The 20349-nt window shown below is 36.5% G+C and overlaps 1 protein-coding gene across 13 annotated transcripts in view; it reads right to left on the bottom strand.

The window, feature by feature from the left end:
* Positions 1-20349, bottom strand: part of RYR2 (ryanodine receptor 2) — a 406035-nt gene that overhangs the window by 133463 nt on the left and 252223 nt on the right. For all 13 annotated transcript variants that reach the window (XR_011808125.1, XM_027453781.3, XM_072035589.1 and 10 more), the window contains 6 exons: positions 12751-12959; positions 10576-10750; positions 3402-3610; positions 2178-2530; positions 1600-1714; positions 633-793 (listed from right to left, as the gene is read on the bottom strand). Coding sequence is in view for 12 of the 13 variants with exons in the window: in XM_027453781.3 (XP_027309582.2) it covers positions 633-793; positions 1600-1714; positions 2178-2530; positions 3402-3610; positions 10576-10750; positions 12751-12959 (1222 nt within the window). In the remaining variant the exon portion in view is untranslated. The remainder of the gene's footprint in view (positions 1-632; positions 794-1599; positions 1715-2177; positions 2531-3401; positions 3611-10575; positions 10751-12750; positions 12960-20349) is intronic.

Below are 20349 nucleotides of genomic sequence, written 5' to 3'. Positions count from 1 at the left end.
CCTAAAAGAACATTGTACAACTGCAATCAACAGGGTCTTGTGGCTGGAAACAGTAGCATAATCATTGCCAAAATTCAATGAAACTTAGATTTCAGAATTGGAAAAAAAAAAAAAAAAAAGACAAAATATTACAAGTTCAAATCTGTTCTAAAATTCTGAGAGAGAAAATGAATTTTTTCGTGTTAATATTTTAAACTGCTTAGTGTTAAGCATAACAGAGTTTCTGACATGTATCACCACATGAAATGGTGAGAGGTGCTGTTGCACTAATTCATGTCTGCTCAAAATCAAAAAAGTTCCAAAAATAATACAAGCTATTTTACTCTACTTTGTACCTGTTTAGAAATCAATAGTTACAGGAACATGGCCTGAATGACTGAAACTACATGAAAAAGCTGAACAATTCTTTTATTTCTCACCGTCTATTCATTAAATTAGACCATTAAACCTGTTTACAAGCAATAAGAGAAAATACTATAAAGGGACCACACTGCCCGTCCTCTTTCTTACTATAACTTTTTTTTTTTAAATCAACTCAACTACATTAAATAGAATGGATTTGCGGTTTATAAATTATTAGTTGCCTTTGTGAATTATGAAATATGTAACATTTTAGGTAAATTGTAACTAACCTCTCATGAACCTTCCCCTTTTCATCTCCCAGTGTCACTGTGACTGTACGCACTCTCTCCAAGTCAAAGCTTGTGTCATACTGATGAAAGTCAGAGGTAATCCAGCCTACCCAGACATTAGCAGGTTCTTGGCCAGGAAATATTCTCACTGAATAATAATACTGCAAATAAAAAAAAATAATATTAAAAAAGTTATTTGTTTTTCTGATATATCAGTTTGATTCATGATACATTTGTTGCAATCTGAATATATCATCTAAAATAGCATAAACTTGTTCAAGTGCAATTCATAAACAAAGAAACAAAAGGATTCTAATACTAACCAAAATACAGTCTACAAAAATATGCAAGTTAAAATAAAACAAAAAATGGAAAACAGTACTGATGAAGTATTGTATTTTAGGTTTTCACATCACAGTATCATAGGCTATTTTTGTACTGCAGCTGCAATATTTATACTGTAGGTTACTGTCAGTTTCTAGTATACTAATATCTTTTAGAAAAAGGAAAATATATCTAAAATAGAAGCTTTTTTTTTCTTGTCAGAGAAAAATGCACAAAAAAAAAATGTATTACATTCACTAGAAACTCCAAGAAATAGATGCTGAATAAAATTAAGATAGATGTGTTCAAATGGCCCTGAACACTTATCTGCTTGCTTAATGCACTTCTTTCTTTTTATTCCATTATTCTGGAAGTATTTATTATTCCTCTTTTGGTGTTGTTAACAGCAGTTTCAAAAACATATTCTACTTAATTTATGACTTTCCATATAGAAATTGTTTTAGACTGACAGTCAAGTCAAACCAAAAAGAACGTAGCAGTCTCAGCTTCAGTAGTGCAGGAGTACTGAAGACATTTAAATAAAAAATTTTGCCTGAAAATTAGTTTCTGAAACTCTTACAAGCAAATTCTTGTAGTTATACAAAAGGCAAACAGCTAAAATACAAATCCTATGTTACCATACCGTTGAAGTTTGCATCAAATAATCATAGTCATCCCTATCATCTGCTAGCACATCCTCGGTAAGCCGTGCAGAATGGCTTGTGCTATAATCTGGCTTTGTCCTCCTGAGCATAAATCTGTAACAAAATAAGTAAAAACAAAATCAGAATCTATACAAAAGGCTCAATAGATTAATACTATTAATACTATTAATAGATTAATAAGTGAACACAGTAGTTTTGTACTAATACTGGTCCTAGAGTACATATCATGTGATGATCACAAAAGCACTCAAAATAAACCAAATAATAGGTTCCCAATGGCTGGAAAAGTGTTTTCAGTTTTCAGCTTAGTTTTAATCTACATCTTGCATGCGAAGCAACTTAAGGATATGAAGGTTAATTGCCCCTCTTACTGCATTGTATCCAAATTTAGGGCAGAATTAGGGAAAAATCCCTGCAGACCTGACTGGCATTTTCTTCAACCAATAAAAATAAAAATAAAAATAAAAATAAAAATAAAAATAAAAATAAAAATAAAAATAAAAATAAAAATAAAAATAAAAATAAAAATAAAAATAAAAATAAAAGTGCTACTAACCTTTGTTTAAGACGTGAAGGCTTTTCTTGAACATAATCTTTATGGTTATTTAACTCTGATTTTGTGGCATCTTTTTCTCTTTCTGCCCGGTCAGGCACTAGATGACCATGAGCAGTTTTCATTAGAACCTCAAAATCAGAATCAGCATCATAATCCTCCAAATCATTCTTTGGGCCAAAAAGACCAGTGCCTGGTAACCCTCCTGCAGCTGTTCTGGAGAACACCTCAGCACATTCAATAGGCATACTTAATCGAAAAAACATGACGTCTGTTTTACTGTTCTGTGAACCAAAGGACTTCTGCGTGACCTTCAGGCAGGGGCAGCTGTCTATGGTGCCATCAATTCTCATCACCTATCAAATGTAAAGATGCAGTCGTGTTGAAGCTGATGCTTTGCCCCCTTTTAAACATTCAAGTTATATTTCTAGAATAAGCACCTATGACTTGCAGAGCTTGCAACTGTCAACAGTCAAATGCATTGTAATTATTGTATGGTCATTTTAAGGTGAAATTAATACTATAAGGAGTTCCTTCCTTAAATACGAAACACAAAAGATTGTTATTTCTCATCATAATTCTTTGCAATACAAGTCTGACACTGCCCAGAACAACACAAAACAACTAACAAAGTATACATGCACAACAAAGAATATAAATCTCTTAAATATTACAATGTGATACACATCAGCTGAAAGAAAGTTCCTATTTCATCAATGTCAGAAAGATTTTGTGGCAGACTTTAAAGGCATGAATTCAAGTTCATCAAGATGCAAAACTGATTGGGACATAAGCGTTCACACAACTGGCTAATAAAAATTTATTAAATTCAAAACCATTGAGTTATGAAAAATCACTTTAGAAAGTGTATACACCGGAACACATGGTATCTATTATGCAGAAATGCACACTTTCTGGAACTTGTTTCTAAGCACGTCTCACTCATTGTACCAGGAGATGTTAAGAGGACATCTTGTAGAGTTTGTCTTGGGGAACCTCATGGTTACACATATGACAGATTTCATGGATAAATAAATACCATCAACCAAAGAACTGCATTATTTGCAACTTCACTGAATGTAACAAATATGTAATACAAGCAAGGTTTGTCCAGAACTGGGTCAACATATCAAATTTAAAATCTTGTCTAGAAGTACAAAAGCAGAAAGATAATTTAAAGAGACTCATGGAAGAAGTGTCCAAAAGCATCTTAATAGAATTACAAACCTCAATATGTTCATGATTTTGTGGTACTGGTAGAAACTGAGGGAGTCTTTTACTCAGCCAAATGGTGATGTCTCTGTTTGTATTAACAGCAAAGGGTTCGTACCCTTCCTGTAAGCCACAGATAGTGAAAAATTTTAGAGTGCTGACATCTTTTCCAAAGTTCATTCTTCCCACTTGAGATGGGCCCAGGCTGCACACAGGCAGAAATCCTTAAAACAAAATGAAAGAATATGTGGGTTGTGCACCACAAACATCAGAAAAATCTTTCTCTTCCATAAACCAATTAAAAATAATTTTTAAGAAAGACATAAAACCAAACAGTATAAATGCAAGCAGCTATCTATAGCACGTGGCCATTATATGTCAGGAATTACTGTATCTCAAATATCATTCTGGAAATAAAGCTCTCTAATATCCATTAATCTCTTCACAACTTGCAATTCACTTCACAGAAATCTAAGAGTACTTCATGGATTCTGAAAACCAACACTTGGTTAAACTCTGTTAGGTGATAGAGTACTGCCAATTTTAGTTCAAGTCTAAAAATTTTTGTTATTCCTCCTAAACTTCCATTAGCTATATAGTATTTTGAGAGAACCTAAAAAATTACTATAAAAGTAATGTAGGTCTCATCCACACATATTAGTGGGAAAAAAATTGACCAACAGCATGCTGCATATTAAAAATAATAATAATAATAATTCATTTTAAGAGTTCATAAAATAAAATAATAAACTAATGTGCTACTAACCTCTGTGACTCTGGATAATCAGAATTGACAATATGAGACTGTTGCTTCAATGAACTTACGTTAGTGTTTTCTTGTTTGTTTGTTTGTTTTTTGTGTGTGTGTGTGTGTGCTTTGTTGTTATTGTTGTTTTTATTTTTGAATCAGCTTCACATTTGTATGCATCTATATCTGCTTTCCTACTGTTTCTACTGTACAAGGAATTCACTTTTGACTCCTTTGCACTTTTTCATTTGTTTATTTATCTGTGCTCGGGGTTCAGAATCATGAAGAACTCATCCATTCCACAATTATTCTGGCTCAGGTGAATATAACAGGTACTGAAGGGTATAAAGACAAAATACAACTAGTTCTTCAACTTTAGGTTGTCCAGATAAAGACAAGGTAGAACATGTTCTATGACATGTTTGTTAGTTCATGACACGTTAGTTAGAGACAAAAGCAAACTTCATGGCATGGCATCATTTACAGGAATGACTGTTCACCAGATAAAAGATCAGTTTTCGTTATCTCCTTCACTTTTTTTTTCTTTTTTTCTTACAGATACTAAAAATTCATTATCATGTGTGTGTGTACCAGGCATGATACATTTAAGGCCATAGACTATGTGATAGAAAAGAATAAAGACTATTTTCCAGAACTAAATGGAAAAATCAGATTATACAACATACAAAACTGGGAAAGTTACATTTGCTGATATAGATACCATGGTAGACCCTAGCAGCTCTAGTAGACAGAACTTACTAAGCACCCGGCTAACTTAAAGGAGTCCTTAAGCTATTGCAAGTGTTTTTAATCAAAGGTAAAAATTGTAATTCTTCTTCAATAACCTTATGAATCTCAACTCATCATTCAAGAACAGTAACAGCCTTCTATAGACATCAAGTTGTTTGAGAAGGGATGTTCACAGAAACAGTTGTGACAGCATGAATCCTCACAATGTTAACAAAAAATTAGGTATGATTTGCTGTAAGCCACACAGGTATATGTAGCCTAAAATATGCACTTTGTCTATCTGAATCACATCACAATTTAATTTCTCATTCTTGTAAAACATTTTCAGATGTTTACAGAATGTATGGCACTCACATTAATAATCTTCAGAAGAACTGTGTTTTACCCATCTCAAAAAGGGCATAAAAGAACTGAAAATGGACAACAAGAATGAAACTGCTATCTTATCAGGAAAATTGAAGATCATAGGATACTTCAGCCACAACAACATCAACTGAAAAAAAATAAAGTATCATAACACCACCACCACCACAATTTATGAGTGACGTAGAGAAGGTGAACATTAAGTGATTTTTCAATCTCTTTCAAAACAAAAATTGTTATCAAAGATATTGTTTGGGAGCAAGCTTCAAAGCAAAGGGAGGAACATCCAATACACTTCCTATATTTTCTTATTCAGAAATGTTCATAGAATCATAGAATCATAGAATATCCTGAGTTGGAAGGGACCCTTAAGGATCATCAAGTCCAACTCTTGACACCGCACAGGTCTACCCAAAAGTTCAGACCATGTGACTAAGTGCACAGTCCAATCTCTTCTTAAATTCAGACAGGCTCGGTGCAGTGACCACTTCCCTGGGGAGCCTGTTCCAGTGTGCAACCACCCTCTCCTGATGTCAAGCCTAAATTTCCCCTGCCTCAGCTTAACCCCGTTCCCGCGGGTCCTGTCGCTGGTGTTAATGGAGAAAAGGTCTCCTGCCTCTCGACACCCCCTTACGAGGAAGTTGTAGACTGCGATGAGGTCTCCCCTCAGCCTCCTCTTCTCCAGGCTGAACAGGCCCAGTGACCTCAGCCGTTCCTCATACGTCTTCCCCTCCAGGCCTTTCACCATCTTCGTAGCCCTCCTCTGGACACTCTCCAACAGTTTCATGTCCTTTTTATACTGTGGTGCCCAGAACTGCACACAGTACTTGAGGTGAGGCCTCACCAGCGCAGAGTAGAGCGGGACAATCACCTCCCTTGACCTACTAGCGATGCCGTGCTTGATGCACCCCAGGACACGGTTGGCCCTCCTGGCTGCCAGGGCACACTGCTGGCTCATATTCAACTTGCTGTCTACCACGACCCCCAGATCCCTCTCTTCTAGGCTGCTCTCCAGCGTCTCATCGCCCAGTCTGTACGTGCAGCCAGGGTTTCCCCGTCCCAGGTGCAGGACCCGGCACTTGCTCTTATTGAACTTCATGCGGTTGGCGATCGCCCAGCTCTCCAACCTATCCAGATCCCTCTGCAAGGCCTTTCCACCCTCATTCGAGTCCACAACTCCTCCAAGTTTGGTGTCATCAGCAAACTTGCTCAAAATACCTTCTATTCCTACAAAATACCTTCTATGTTGAATTCTCTGTCACATAGCATTACTTATGCAAAAAGTTTACACACACACACATCAATGAGCACTTTAAGAATCACTAAAAGAAAATAAAGAAATTCAGAACAAAATTCCTACACAGGAAAAATTCTCTTTGATGTAATTACTCAATCTGGTATTTTCCATCAACTCTGTAACTGTAGCCAATATGTAATCATGATAACAGTCTCTCACCAACACAAATTTCATCAGTGCTAGAATGGTACAGTACAGGCAGCTAACTCCTGCAAGTAATTATATATAAAGTGTTGCTCTGTAGGAACTGAATATACATGTAAATACTATTGTCAGTCTTAAGTATGGAAGCACTAATTTCTTTTCTGGTGAAATTCTGCACTGCTTCACATATGGTATATTTGTCAGTAAGGTTGTTCAGGATTATTCCTTATCTGGTAAAGAAAAATATGGCATCTACTTCTTATAAGGACTGTGCATGTCATGAATACAAACTAAATTTCAAGCCCCTTCTTTAAATGGGTATCCAGACATTTTAGATATAATACTTTACAGATGGAATGCTGGAAGCTACACAAAATCATGGTTTACACATGATGTGGCTCTTATCTGCAGTTACATTACTGGGCTGCAGAGCAAAGGTTTTATTTTAATTTATGAAATAGTCGAAGTGAGAAGAGTTCAATACTACCATCAGAAGAATAACCCTCTAGCATTCTCTGTCACATATGGCAAAAGCATAGTACAATAACACTTCTTATAAGGTTCCCTACTTTTGAGGATACAGGATGAACTTTATGACCCAATTTGTCAAACACTGAGAATAAACAGCTTGTGCTCTCCGTGAGCACAAGTTTATAAAACAAAATTTGGGGTGCACTGTGTACTTGTTCATACTTACAGTGAAAAATTTCCTACACAAATGCATAACAGTACGCAATTACTGTTTAACAATTTTACTTCTGAGAATACATTATTTCACAGGCAGATTAGTCTGTCATAAATCCCAAAGAGCTCCACTTGTTGGCAGTACAACCTAAAATACAGCACACAAGTCTTATTACTAAATTGGCAGAGCTCCATATTCCCTTTTCACTGTTCCTAAGCGAATTAAAACCTCACAGTCGGACTACAACTTTTAAAGCAGGACGCAAGGCTCTGCCAAATCTTTTATCTAAACTGAGAGGCCTTTTCTGCAGCAGCACATGGCATGCACACAATTCACTGATAGAAGCAATATACAAAAACGTCTCCATGCTTCTAAACAGAAGCTATTACCAAAAGCTAACTGAACTCAGCCTTAAAAATTTGAAAGCTCTACAAAAGTAAAATTTAATTTGGTTATTTCATATGTGTGTCTGTATACACACACATATATATACACAAACATATATACAGATGCCCCCCAATGAATTGCACACAGAATACCCATAATATAATTGACATTTGTATACTGTTGTATTATAAAATCTGAGGTCAAACAGAATAGATCCTCTGAAAACAGAATAGATCTTTGAAAGTTATGCTCTTTCCTATAAACATGACACTAGAAGAAATTAATGTGAATAAAGGGCTATTGAGAAAAATCTGAATGGCTTGACACTAACATGAAAGTTCTGATATGGCTCAAGGCCTTGGTACTCCATCTCAAACCTGGAACTATTTTAGCAATTTCAGAATCAACAGAGATACTTTTAAAACTGAACTTGCAGCTAGAAGTGAATACCACGAAAACTACATCACTGTAATTTCATCAGCTTTGAAATCAATGTAGTGATCAAACAGCTACCTGCAGAATCTCATGAAATTCCAGTTTCTCTCAGAATCCCTCTCTGCTCAGCAGAACTATGCTGCCAAATAGTTGGAAAATTGTTATAATTTAATGGCACCAGGATGATTTTGTTCATATATCGCTAACACTATGACAATTCAGTCATCCCTGTCCTTCAGCACATTATCATAGTATTTAAAAAAATCTGTAGGCAGTAATCTGTAGGCTAGAGAACTGTTGGCAATTGTATCATTTTAAATCAGATCAAGTTTTTCCTAATTTCTATGGTACACTAGAAGAAGAAGAAAAATATTATTCTCCCAAAGTACTCCTGAAAGTAAAATACTCTGAAATACAAATCAAAGTCAAGTGGTTAAAATTCAACCAGGGAAATATCTAATTGATAGGTATAAGATTCATCTTTCCATGGGAATAGGGATCAGTAACCCAAAAGCACCACGCACGGATTTTATTGTTCAAAATTTTTTTCTCTCCAACACAGATATATTATTTAACAGATGTATAATACATATGACAAAATGCATACCTACAGAAGAGAAAAATTAAAACTTAATTTTCTTTATATTCAGAAATTTTAATTTCTGAACTAATGGTATATAAAGAAAATCTTTAATCTTTCCTAATCTTCAGTAAAGCATAGCAGTAGCCAGATTCGAGACAACACTAGATGCCTCCTAAACATAGCAGAGGTGCCTGTGAAGGAATTCCTCCAAGTTCTCAGAATGCCATTAACAGAAACAACCTATATTCAGTCACACACTGTTGCTATATGTTATCCTAATTAGCATGCTCCTGTCCTTGTATCAGTGCAAATTCTTAGGTTCTTTTTAAACACAGAAATCACCTAAGTCACCTTAGACCTCTCAGTCCAATCTGCGCCTTCTGTATTGAAATTCATGAGAGGAACAACAGAGAATACAGCCTTTGACTCTCTTCCCGGATCTGTCAAAAGTATTTTGCAATCTCATAACCTATGGCATCATGGTAAACTAAAACCTGCTTTAGGACTCGGAAAACTGAACCAAGAACACCAACAAACCGATATAAAACTCAATCTGCCGGTTCAGAATTTATGGGATCGGGTGTCATTTCTCCTCCAAGAGCTGTAGAAAAATTATAACTGACTTAAACTTCCCACCATGTTCTCTCACTAATTTGGCAGAAATCTGATAGGGTTTCAGTACATGATGTGAATAACGTGTATCATATTGCTTAAGTCATGAATTCACATTCAAGGGCCTATAGACATCCGTGCAACACATAGCCAAGAGTCTGATTGCAAAACCTTGTAGCAAATTTCACATCAAACACCTTGCTTCATCCTTACACCTAGCGTGGCTCTTTTCCAAAAGCCTGATACTAATCAAATAGAGTAAAAGACAAGGCTTGGTCCTATGGGCCACACAGAGAAACTAAAGATATCAGCAAAATCTGACAGTGCTGTTGGCTTTCTTAATATATTAGCAAAATTGAAAAAAGAAGAAAAACCTTGGTTTTAGGGATCAGGTAAGCGAAATAACACATTGAGTGGCATATGTTCTTCTCTTGATTTTTATCTCCACCATGCTGTGAAAAATGTGACCATCTTCATGAACGAGTACCCAGACTACCACTACTTATTGTTTGTTAATACACCAATTCATTTACAGCTTATGCAAATACACTGAATATGCCACAATAAATACTCATAGTATAAAATTTATTTACAAAATATTTGCAAAATGAGTGAAAAAAATCAATTTATTTTCAGAACCCCATAAGACTGCTGTTAAATATACTAGCATTGCTTTTTAGCGTGTCTCAAAGAGCTATTACAGATCCACAACACACAGCAAGAACAGAAATTCTGCATTGAAAAAAAAAAAAAAAAAACAAACTCCACTGAAATTAGTTTTAAAAAAATCTCATTAGGTTTTAAAGCAATTTTCTTTTCCATAGAGGGGCAATTCTCTGTGGCAATACAGAGAGAAACATGGAGATGCAAAATCAGGACTGTGTCTTCAATTAAAGAATGTGGATTCAACACTGCATCCTAGAAAGTTTATCATAATTAATAATATTATATGCTGGCTAGAGCCACTGAACTCTAGTGGCTCTTGCCAGTTATGTTGATACTATTTCCTTTCTTCTTTTGAACATACACAGTCTAGCATACTTTAAACTACATCGAGAAAATTGCGCATTTACCATGTCAAGCTAAATAGCTAAATTTTCACTTCCTTTTTTACCTAGAAAAGGGAACTTAAAAGAGAACTGGAACAAAAAGTATGTTAACAGCACAAAATTTTACAGTACTTACCATCACCAACTTCAAAGTCCTTGAATGCAAGTTCTGAACCTGAGTCATCGAGAAGGATTTCACCATTTAAGGTGAACATCATAGTGTGTTCATTCATGTCAACCATACATCCAACAACATCTCCTGCTAGCCATGAGCGGCCAAAATGCTCATTACCCTGATGCCACCGCTGTGCCTGTAAAGGATTTCAAAGACTTTAAAAGAATAACAGTGACGATGTATGGGTTCATCTCCGTTTCAGTGGTAAAACTAATAATTAGCCCCCTCAATTAACACAGTACTAAAATTAAAACTTCCACAGCATATCATTCCAAAACAATGCCTGTGAATACTGCAAGTTAACTTTGAAAAATGGAAATCCAACAATTAACTTCCTGCAAGCACTTCTCTCAAATATATTCTAAAACATTGCTACGTGAGCTGACAGGGAAAATTGCTATTTCAACTTTTTAGTAAGAAAGAACATGGCTTATTTTTATGCAGAAGCTGCATGAGAGACTTGTAATTAAAATAACATGCTATCAGTTACAATGTTAAATTGCTGTTTCACAAACTTTTTTTTTTTTTAAACAATTGTTTTTGTTCAATCTAGTGGCCTAAAAATTCATTGCTTCCAAATAAACTTTATTGTTTCCTTAAACATAATTCTAAAACTCTCACATACAAGATAAATTAAAATTCTGTCATAATGAATTTTGGAAGGAACAGAATTGTCTGTGGATGGGATGAACTGTATAAGCTTCTGAGATATACGACAGTTGTTAAGGGCAATGATTTGTATGACTGACCAAGTCCAAGACTGCAGGGTTTTGGATGGGTAGTCTTAGCTGGGGTCTTGGATTGAAATTCAAATAAATGAACATCTATAAAGAACTATTACAAACATACATACAACAAAACAGTGTTAATAACAAATATGTTACCAATTCATATATTCCATCACTGCTAGATTTTTATCCTCTTTATCCTTCTTCAAAATCTTACCAAACAAATGAGGCTTTCTGTGCATCCCAAAGGTCAAAAACAAGCTTTTATAGAACTAAGCAGAGAACCCATTAAAATATTATACAACAAAATAGCTTTGTGGATTGAGACCTAAAGGTCAAAGTTAAGATGCAGAAAGCAAACTACTACTCAGCTATTTTAGTGAAGACACTGGTCATCAATAGTTTACCTAATCCAATTAGGCATTTTATAAAACCAACTTTAAGTTCTCTCTTTAAAGCGTATACTTGAATATCACGAGTTGGAAAAAAAAAAAGAATAAAAATCCAATAACATGGATAAAATACAGCTAGAAACCTTGACCTGACCAGGAACAGGCAGGCCTACTGTTGGTTTCTGTCAAGTACTGCAATAGTAATAAAGGAAATTAATTCCAACATCAGACATAAGAAATGTACGGTAAAAGTTTCCATTAAGGCAAGAATCACCAGTAGTCTTAACAGTAATTATATGGTTTGGATAGTGGTTTCACAGGCCTTCACAATGAAATAAAATGTTCCAATGAGTTATTTCATCTATTCTGATAAAAAGTAGTAACATAAAAAATACTTGGATTTCCTATATATTCTTAACACTGATTCAATCTGTCAGCACTTAATGTAGAGTTAAATTTCAGCAAAAATTACTGTTTGTATCATAATTAATTTACTCTAAATTGTATGGATTTCCATGAAAAAAAAGACATGCTCTTCCAAACTTTTACATTTCTATAAAAAACTTGTATCAACGTTTGCCTCAGACACTCACTGTTAATAATCTTAACCACATTTATTCTCTAATGGGCAATGCTCATAGAGGGAAGAGTAGACCAAAAATTTAAAGGAATTATTAATATTTAGTTACAGCTCTGCCAGTATTTACAATTTTGGTAAGTCATTTAGATATTTAATGGTTTATATACACTCTGTGCTGTGAAGCTGTGAAAAAAAATTGACAAAGAACAGAAAAGAGAAATGACAAGGTCTGCTAATGAATTCCTCAGGTGGCACTGATTTATAGCTTAGGCTTTTGTATTTTTCTCCCTATTCCACCTAGGGCCTCAAAGAGAGAGAAATAATTTCATAGAACACAGATGGAAGAAAAGAAAGCAATTAAGTTGAGGCAATGGCACACAGAATAAGATGCAAAATAAAGTTTCTCAATCACTCATATAATTACAGATAAACAAACCTTAAAGCCATCAAAAACAAAAGCTTCATCATCTGAGCCAAGTTCCTGATCTGGCAAGCAACCCGGCCTTGTCCAGCCAACTCTCATGTCTCCTGCTGTAACTGCCTCAAACTCGAAGTACCACTTCCCAGCCTTCACTGCATAAGTCTTCTCTGTGCGGAAGATCCTAAATTTTTCCATTATCCCATTGCATACATCCAGTCTTGTTGCTGTGAGGTTTAAAAAATGAACAGGTAAAGAAAAAATAAAAGTAGCATCAAGTACTGTATTCAACTACTGATAAAATGCAAGCAGTTAAAAGAACAGACAAATACACAGCCCTATCTTTAAAGCACACTGAAAAATATTAGGAAGTAACGGAATTGGCATTCTGAAGAACAGATGACCTATTATCACATCAGTAAAGCAATCAAACAGTTAACCCAAATATAAAGCATGAGAGAATATAAGGCGTTAATTCACAAGGCTTAAAAGATTGCCTTCCCTTTTTTTTGAAATACGGCATATAGATTTTTGCATTGTATTCCTGAGGCAAGTTAATTTGGATTGTATAACGAAACGTTTTAACAGTGAAACTAGGAAAGTTTGCTGCTTGCCAGGTGCTAACATTTGCATGTTATGGAGATGATATCAAGGCTCATCTGGCCCTCCAAGTACTAACCCCTATTACTCTTCCATGCAGATATAAGTGAAAAAGCCAGGAATGATCTGGGACTTTGCAAGCATTGACTCCAGGGAAAGTGGTCAAGGGCTCAAGTAGTACCCTCCTTGATCCAATCAGTGAGGGAGAAAAGAACCTGAAGACAACAGGTCCCGAGGGTTAACAACGCATTGCACAGCTGGTGTTAACAGCAAGGTTTTAGTTTATACAACAGTAAGATCCTATTTGAGGGTTAAACGTGACTTAGAAGAGATGGGGTCCATGAGACTAAACCAGGCAAATATATCTTTGCCAACAGCAGGCCAACCTTGCTGGGAGAGCTTTAAACTAGAAATGACAAGGAAGGACATCATTCCTTAGAAAATATCCAAGTAAGCTGAGGATAAGGGTGGCAAGCCAAGGGCCCAGAGTGACAAGAACAGAAGGGACGCAGCAGTCAAGAAAACAGAGCTGAATGGAACCCATTTGTGTGTAAGCATACAAAGGAGAAAGTGCCTGCAGAACAGCTTGATGGGGCTCCTCTGCCTCTTCTGGGGAAGCAGCATGCTTGGGTACCTCTCAAATGACTACACTGATGCATGGAGCATGTTCAAGTAAAAATGGGTGCAGTTACATATTAGGATCACAGGGATATGATGGGATAACTCACATGACTGGAACATTGCAACGGATGGATACAAGGATGGATACAAGGGTTTTTTTACGACAGAGGCTGTGGGGAAGATTGGCTTTTATGTGAGAGAGCAGCATGGAGATCTTGGGATGGCTCAGAAGCAAGCTCTGAGCTTGTAAGAAAAGATAAGCAGGCAGACCAACATCGGTAAATTCATCAAGGGCAATTGCTATTAAAATAGTAAACGAGGCTTTCTTCAAACAAGTAGAAGAAGCCACATGTTCAGCAAGAATAAAAGGCAGCAGGAGCCCTGCTTGGATGAGTAAGGTGCTCTTAACAGAACTCAGACATAAAAAGGAAATGTGTAAGTGGTGGAAAACAGGACCAGGGGACACAGAAAGAACACACAGATTCTGTCCAACCTTGCAGGGCTAGAGTTAGGAGCACCACGGTTGACCTGGAGTTGAATCTGGCAGGGAATATGGCAGGTAAGAAAGGATTCTACAAATGCAAATAACAAAAAGAACCTAAGGTCCACTTGGTGACCTGGCGACAAATGAGACTGGAAAGACTGAGGTACTTGGTGATTTCTTTGCCTCAGTCTTTAACAGTAAGATTGGTCTTCAGGAATCCTCAGCTGCTGAGACGAGAGAAAGTCTGGAGTAAGGAAGACTTATCCTCAGTGAAGGAAACCCAGGCTAGGAAATACTTAAATTGGATTTAAATAAACCCATTAACCCTGGTAGGTTGCAATTCACAAGTGGTGAGAGAATTGGCTGATGTCATTGTGAAACTACTCCCAATTATCTTTGAAAGGTCATGGCAACTGGGAGAGGTTTCTAAAGACTAGAAGAGAACAAATGTCACTCCAGTTTTCAAGAGGAGCAATAAGTAAAAAGAAACAAAGAACTAGAGTCAAAAAAAAACAAGGAACTACAGTCAGGTCAGTCAATCCTAGAGAAGATGATGGAAAAAATCCTCCTGGAAAACATCTCCAAACATATGAAGGACAAGAAAGTGATCAGGATTAGTCAGCATGGATTTATGAACACATAACCAATCTGATTACCTTTCACAGTGAGGTAGCTTGCTCTGTGGATAACAGGAAAACAGTGGATATTTTTGCGCTGACTGTAATAAGGCTTTTCACAATGTCTCTCTTAACATCTCATAGCCATGCTGATAAAGTATGGGTTAAATAAGCCCACACTGAGGTGTATTGAAAGGCTGGCTGAAGACAGCCTGGTCCAGAGTAATGTAATCAGCAACACAAAGTCCCCATGGAGACAAGTCACTAGAGGAGTACCCCAAGGCTACTATGGTCTACAGGGGTACTGGAGCCAATGCTGTTTTCCGTTTTCATTACTGACCTGGATGATGGAACAGAGTACACCCACAGTAAGTTCAGAGATGACACAAAACTAGAAAGGGCAGTTGACAGTTGTGCTGTCATTCAGAGGGACCTGGACAGGCTGGAGAACTGGGCTGAAAGGAAACTCACAAAGTTCATCAACAGGAAAAAGTCTGGCACCTGGGGAGGAGTGACCCCCAGAAGCACTTCACACCGGGGCTGACCAACTGGAAAGCAAGTTTCACACAGAATCACACACAGAATTGTCTAGGTTGGAAGAGACCTCAAGATCATCAAGTCCAACCTCTGACCTAACACTAACAAGTCCGCCACTAAAGCATATCGCTAAGTTCAACATCTAAACATCTTTTAAAGACCTCCAGGGATGGTGACTCCACCACTTCCCTGGGCAGCCTGTTCCAATGCGTAAAAACCCTCTCAGTAAAGAAGTTCTTCCTAATAACCAACCTAAAACACCCCTGGCGCAACTTTAGTCCGTTCCTCCTCGACCTGTCACCAGGCACGTGGGAGAATAGACCAACCCCCACCTCACTACAGCCTCCTTTAGCGTACTTATAAAGAGCAATAAGGTTGCCCCTGAGCCTCGTCTTCTCCAGGCTGAACAAACCCAGCTCCCTCAGCCACTCTTCATAAGACTTGTAAGTTTGCAGAGAAGGACAAGTTGAATATGAGCCAGCATATACCCTTATGGCAAAGAAGGCCAGCAGAATCCTAGGGTCATCAGGAAGAGCTTTGCCAGCAGGTTGAAGGTGATTCCTCCTCTCTATTTGGGACCATTGAGTCCACATCTGGAGTGCTAGGTCCAGTTCTGGGCTCCCCAGTACAAGAAAGATACAGACTTACTGGACCAAGTACAGCACAAAACCATGGCTGCAGCATCCTTCATGAGCAGAGGGTAAGAGAGAGCTGCGACTACTCAGCCCAGAGAATAAAATGCTCAGAGCTATCTTATCAGTATGTATAAATAACTGATGGGAGGGAATGAAGTAGAGACAGCCAGACACAAAGAGGAAGAGGGAGGCAATAGGCACAAAATAAAACACATGAGATTCTATCTGAACACAAGAAAACACTTTTTACTGTGAGGATGGTCCAACACTGGAACAGGTTTCCAGAAAGGCTGTGGATTCACAGTCCTTAGATATATTCAACACCCATCTGGCCATGGTACTGTGTAACCTACTTTAGCTGACCGTGCTTGAGCAGTGAGAGGGGCATCTCAAGAGTTCCCTTCCAACCTCAACAGTTCCATGATTCTGTGAATTGGGCTCCCAGTTATTTAGATTAAAAAAAAAAAAAAAAAAGACTAAATTCATCCTCCAATCACTCCCAGTCACTATAAAAGTCAGGTGTTTGTCTTTGAGTTAAGATTCCTAAACTATGAGATACCTTTGTTTAACAACAAAAACAACCACGACAAAATAGCCCAAAATAATCTCAAAATAATCTTACTCCTGCTTCAGGAAAAGTGTATTAACATCTGTCAAGATAAAAGGCAGCAAATCTTGAAAGAATAAAGGTGCCTTAAGAAGAGCATAAAGGTAGTGTTAAAAGCAATGTCTGTAGATAACTGTTTAAGAACAAATCGAAACAAAATAACTGAATAAAACAATATTTCAAAAATATTATTAGCTAGTGAAATGAGAAAAAACAACATGCCAAATATAAATTGTTTTGACTGTTCTCCTTTACTCTCTCTCAAACTGTTGAAGAGAAAGTCAGATGAGACTAGATTTCATAAAGTGCTTTAAGAACTGCCACAGCAGCTTCAAAGTTCAAGAAAATGAGCTTTTTCACTTCTCTTGTCATCTAGTGCAATACAGTGTAAAATAAATTAACTGCAGTGTTAAAACAAAAGCCTTCTCAGCCACTGATTAATTTTGTTAATTATCTGTAGCATGATCCCATTCTTATCATTGCTTACTATGTTTCATTTCAAAATTCTCTCAACTGTAAGTGCAAGTGATTTGTAACAAGCTAGTTTAAGAGAGTTTAAGTTAATGTGAATACACATTGTCAGGTAATTATGAGCAATATATTTTCTCAAAGACCAGTATGGCTTCACTAAGAGATTCAAAGAAGGCTGGAGTTAAACTTTAACACATTAAATTTATTTCTTCTTAAAAGTTATCACTGATTCTCTTAAATGATGAAGGAGCAATGGCATAAAAATATTACTAAATCAGTATGGTTTATATAAAACACTTTATCAAAGTATTTTTGTAGATAAAACTGAGTTGCTATTGGGCTTCTTCAGCGGAAGAGGATAAAAAGAAACCTCGAGAGAAAGCCTGAGACAACATAAACATGTTGTTCCTTGTGCTCCGTAACAGCAGTAGAGAAGTGATTAGCTTGTGCTTCACATTTCTGCTTTATAACTTTTGTGGAAATTATGAACGAAGATTTTTTTTATAATTATCATTTTATTTTATTTTTTAAGTGCTTAAGCTTTTTTAAGGGGAGAAAAGCTATGCTGGGACACACACTGCTTTCAGGCATAAAAATACTTCCATCTTCTCCTTTTTCCTTGACAACTAACAATGAAGTTTTGGACTTGGATCTCTACTCTCTGATCCAACTTTCCATCTACCTAGCCCAACGTTCTTGTCAGTATTCCTGTTCTTTTGCTACCACTTGCACTCTTTTATTGTGTCATCCCACAATCTTCTGGATCAATCTCTTCTGATACAAATCTACTTTTGTTTCTGTCATTCACAAAAGCACAAATCTTAGATTCATCTGTCTCCAAATCTCCTTTTTTTCCCCTCTCAGTGCACTGAACATACTGGGTTAATATTGATTTATCCACAGCTATGTGGCATCCATCTACTTCTACCCATGGAAGATGTTCTCAGATATTGCCAAAAAGCATTTACCCATTAATATTTCTTGAACTACTCATGGTCCTACATGATGCCTCAGAGATGGCCATTCCTAGCATTCTTTTATACACTTTTTATCCTATCTCGTTTCCTTCAATATTGTTGGCTAACAAAGTCTTCCAAGACTTTACTATCAATTCAAACCATAAGGTAGCCTGAAATAACAAAAATTGCATTTAAAAAAGAAAAAAAAAAAGAAAAGAAAAAAAAATATATATATATATAAAAGAAATAATGTTTAGTTGATCTTTCTTCCCTAAGTTCTCTGAACTACTCTATTCTCTAGCATTTTACACAGTTTTCTCTCCATTAATCAGATCACACAACTAAGTATCAATCTGACCCTCTCTCTCAGATTAGGAAAAAGAATGCCTAAAGCACTTTGGATCTTTTCCTACAAATTTGCAAAGTATCAAAGCCTGCTCAGCCTTTGAAAATTCAGTATTACAGTCTTACCACTGCAATTCCTCCTCTTTCTGAATTTCTAATCAGCTCAAATTTTATTAACTCAAACATGTCTGCACCTGCCTGCCCATTAAACTGTGTTAAGAATCTCTCCCTTTTCTGTTTTCTCATCGATAAAACAAGTCAGTATTTCTAACCTTATCTTGAGTAGCCTATAAAATCATGTCCCTCAGAAATTACTATCACACCTCATACCCCAAATGTTCGGCCTTTCTGGACTCAAGCTCAATAAATCTCCTGTAAGCAACTCTGAACTCTCTGCCACATAATCCTTTCATCAGTAGCATTTTTTCTTTAATGGTCTACACAATTAAAGCCTTAAAACCACTTTTCAAGATCCTCAGTACCTCTTCTATACAGGAGATTGACCATCACAAAGCATGGGAAGTGAGACTACATTGTCTTTTTAGATTCTAAGTAAACTAAGGCTTTCTAGATTCTAAGCAATCCCTAAGCTACAGCTGCTGTGGGTAACTAATAGCACTTATAGCAAAGAATTAAAAAAATGCTGTTATACAGTTCTGTAAATCACTGTTAAAAGTCATCAACGGAGATGCAGAACACCACTAGATGGCTCTATATCATTTAATAACGGTATGGATTTTGGCTAATGAAAGGGAATATGTGTGATATGATTTATGCATCTCAAAAACTGTAGATGTTCGTGAACTGTTAAACTTAAAATAAGTATAAACTACAAAATACGTATAAAACCTGTGGTTGAATGCAATTCTAGTCTTTGTGGAAGACTAGATCGTGAGACACTTCTTTAAGTACTTTACTCTGGAAAATTTGCAACAGGATTGATGACACTTTTCAGATGCAAAGATTGCACGTGTTCTTTTAATTTAAGTAGTAACTCCATGCACAGAGCTAGCTCAAAGATGCTCTGCATCTTAAGAAAAAATAAATAAATTGATTTTTCTAGCCATTCATTCCTAAGATAAGACAGGTACATTTGGTTCTCAGAGCTGTAAATGTTGAAAGGGAATTAATATTGTTCAATGGGATCTGGAGAAGATGGTAGAAAAAGAATGTGCTTTCTTTCCCTCTCCCTACCACCAGACAGTTCTTTTATCTTCATAGGAGTCAAACACCTCCTGCACCAGCCAACTCACCTTCTCAGAACCATGCAGGTCATATATGTACTCTCTCTATGCAGTACCTCTTTCCCACAGTAGGAGGGGGTTGGGAAACATTAAGATTGTGAATCAGTCTTAAACCCTACAGACTAAACACAAGCAGATTTAACAGAGACCATGGTGTTTTGCCACTAGCACAATCTACTCTGCACAGCAACAGATTATTTTGCCTGTTCAGCAATCCATCCCTGTTACACATTCATGGTATCAGTTTAAAAATGTAGCCACTCATAAAAACTGAATCAAACTATAGATGCTGAAAACACTGCCCTACATATCAATAAAATATTCAGACTAGCAATGGTACAATTGCAATCAAAACATTGCTAGGAAATGAGTTGAAGTTTAATTATAGTCTACTGAACTTTGAACATCTACGAAAATAACAGAGGCTTAAATGCTCTAACAGATTGTCTAATTCAACAGTTTTTCAGTTTGAAAACACAGAGATTTGGTTTATATGC

Source organism: Anas platyrhynchos, chromosome 3, assembly GCF_047663525.1.
Source record: "Anas platyrhynchos isolate ZD024472 breed Pekin duck chromosome 3, IASCAAS_PekinDuck_T2T, whole genome shotgun sequence".
Classification (NCBI taxonomy): Eukaryota; Metazoa; Chordata; class Aves; order Anseriformes; family Anatidae; genus Anas; species Anas platyrhynchos.
Note: the sequence above shows the minus strand (reverse complement) of the source record. Positions and strands in the feature narration are given on the sequence as shown.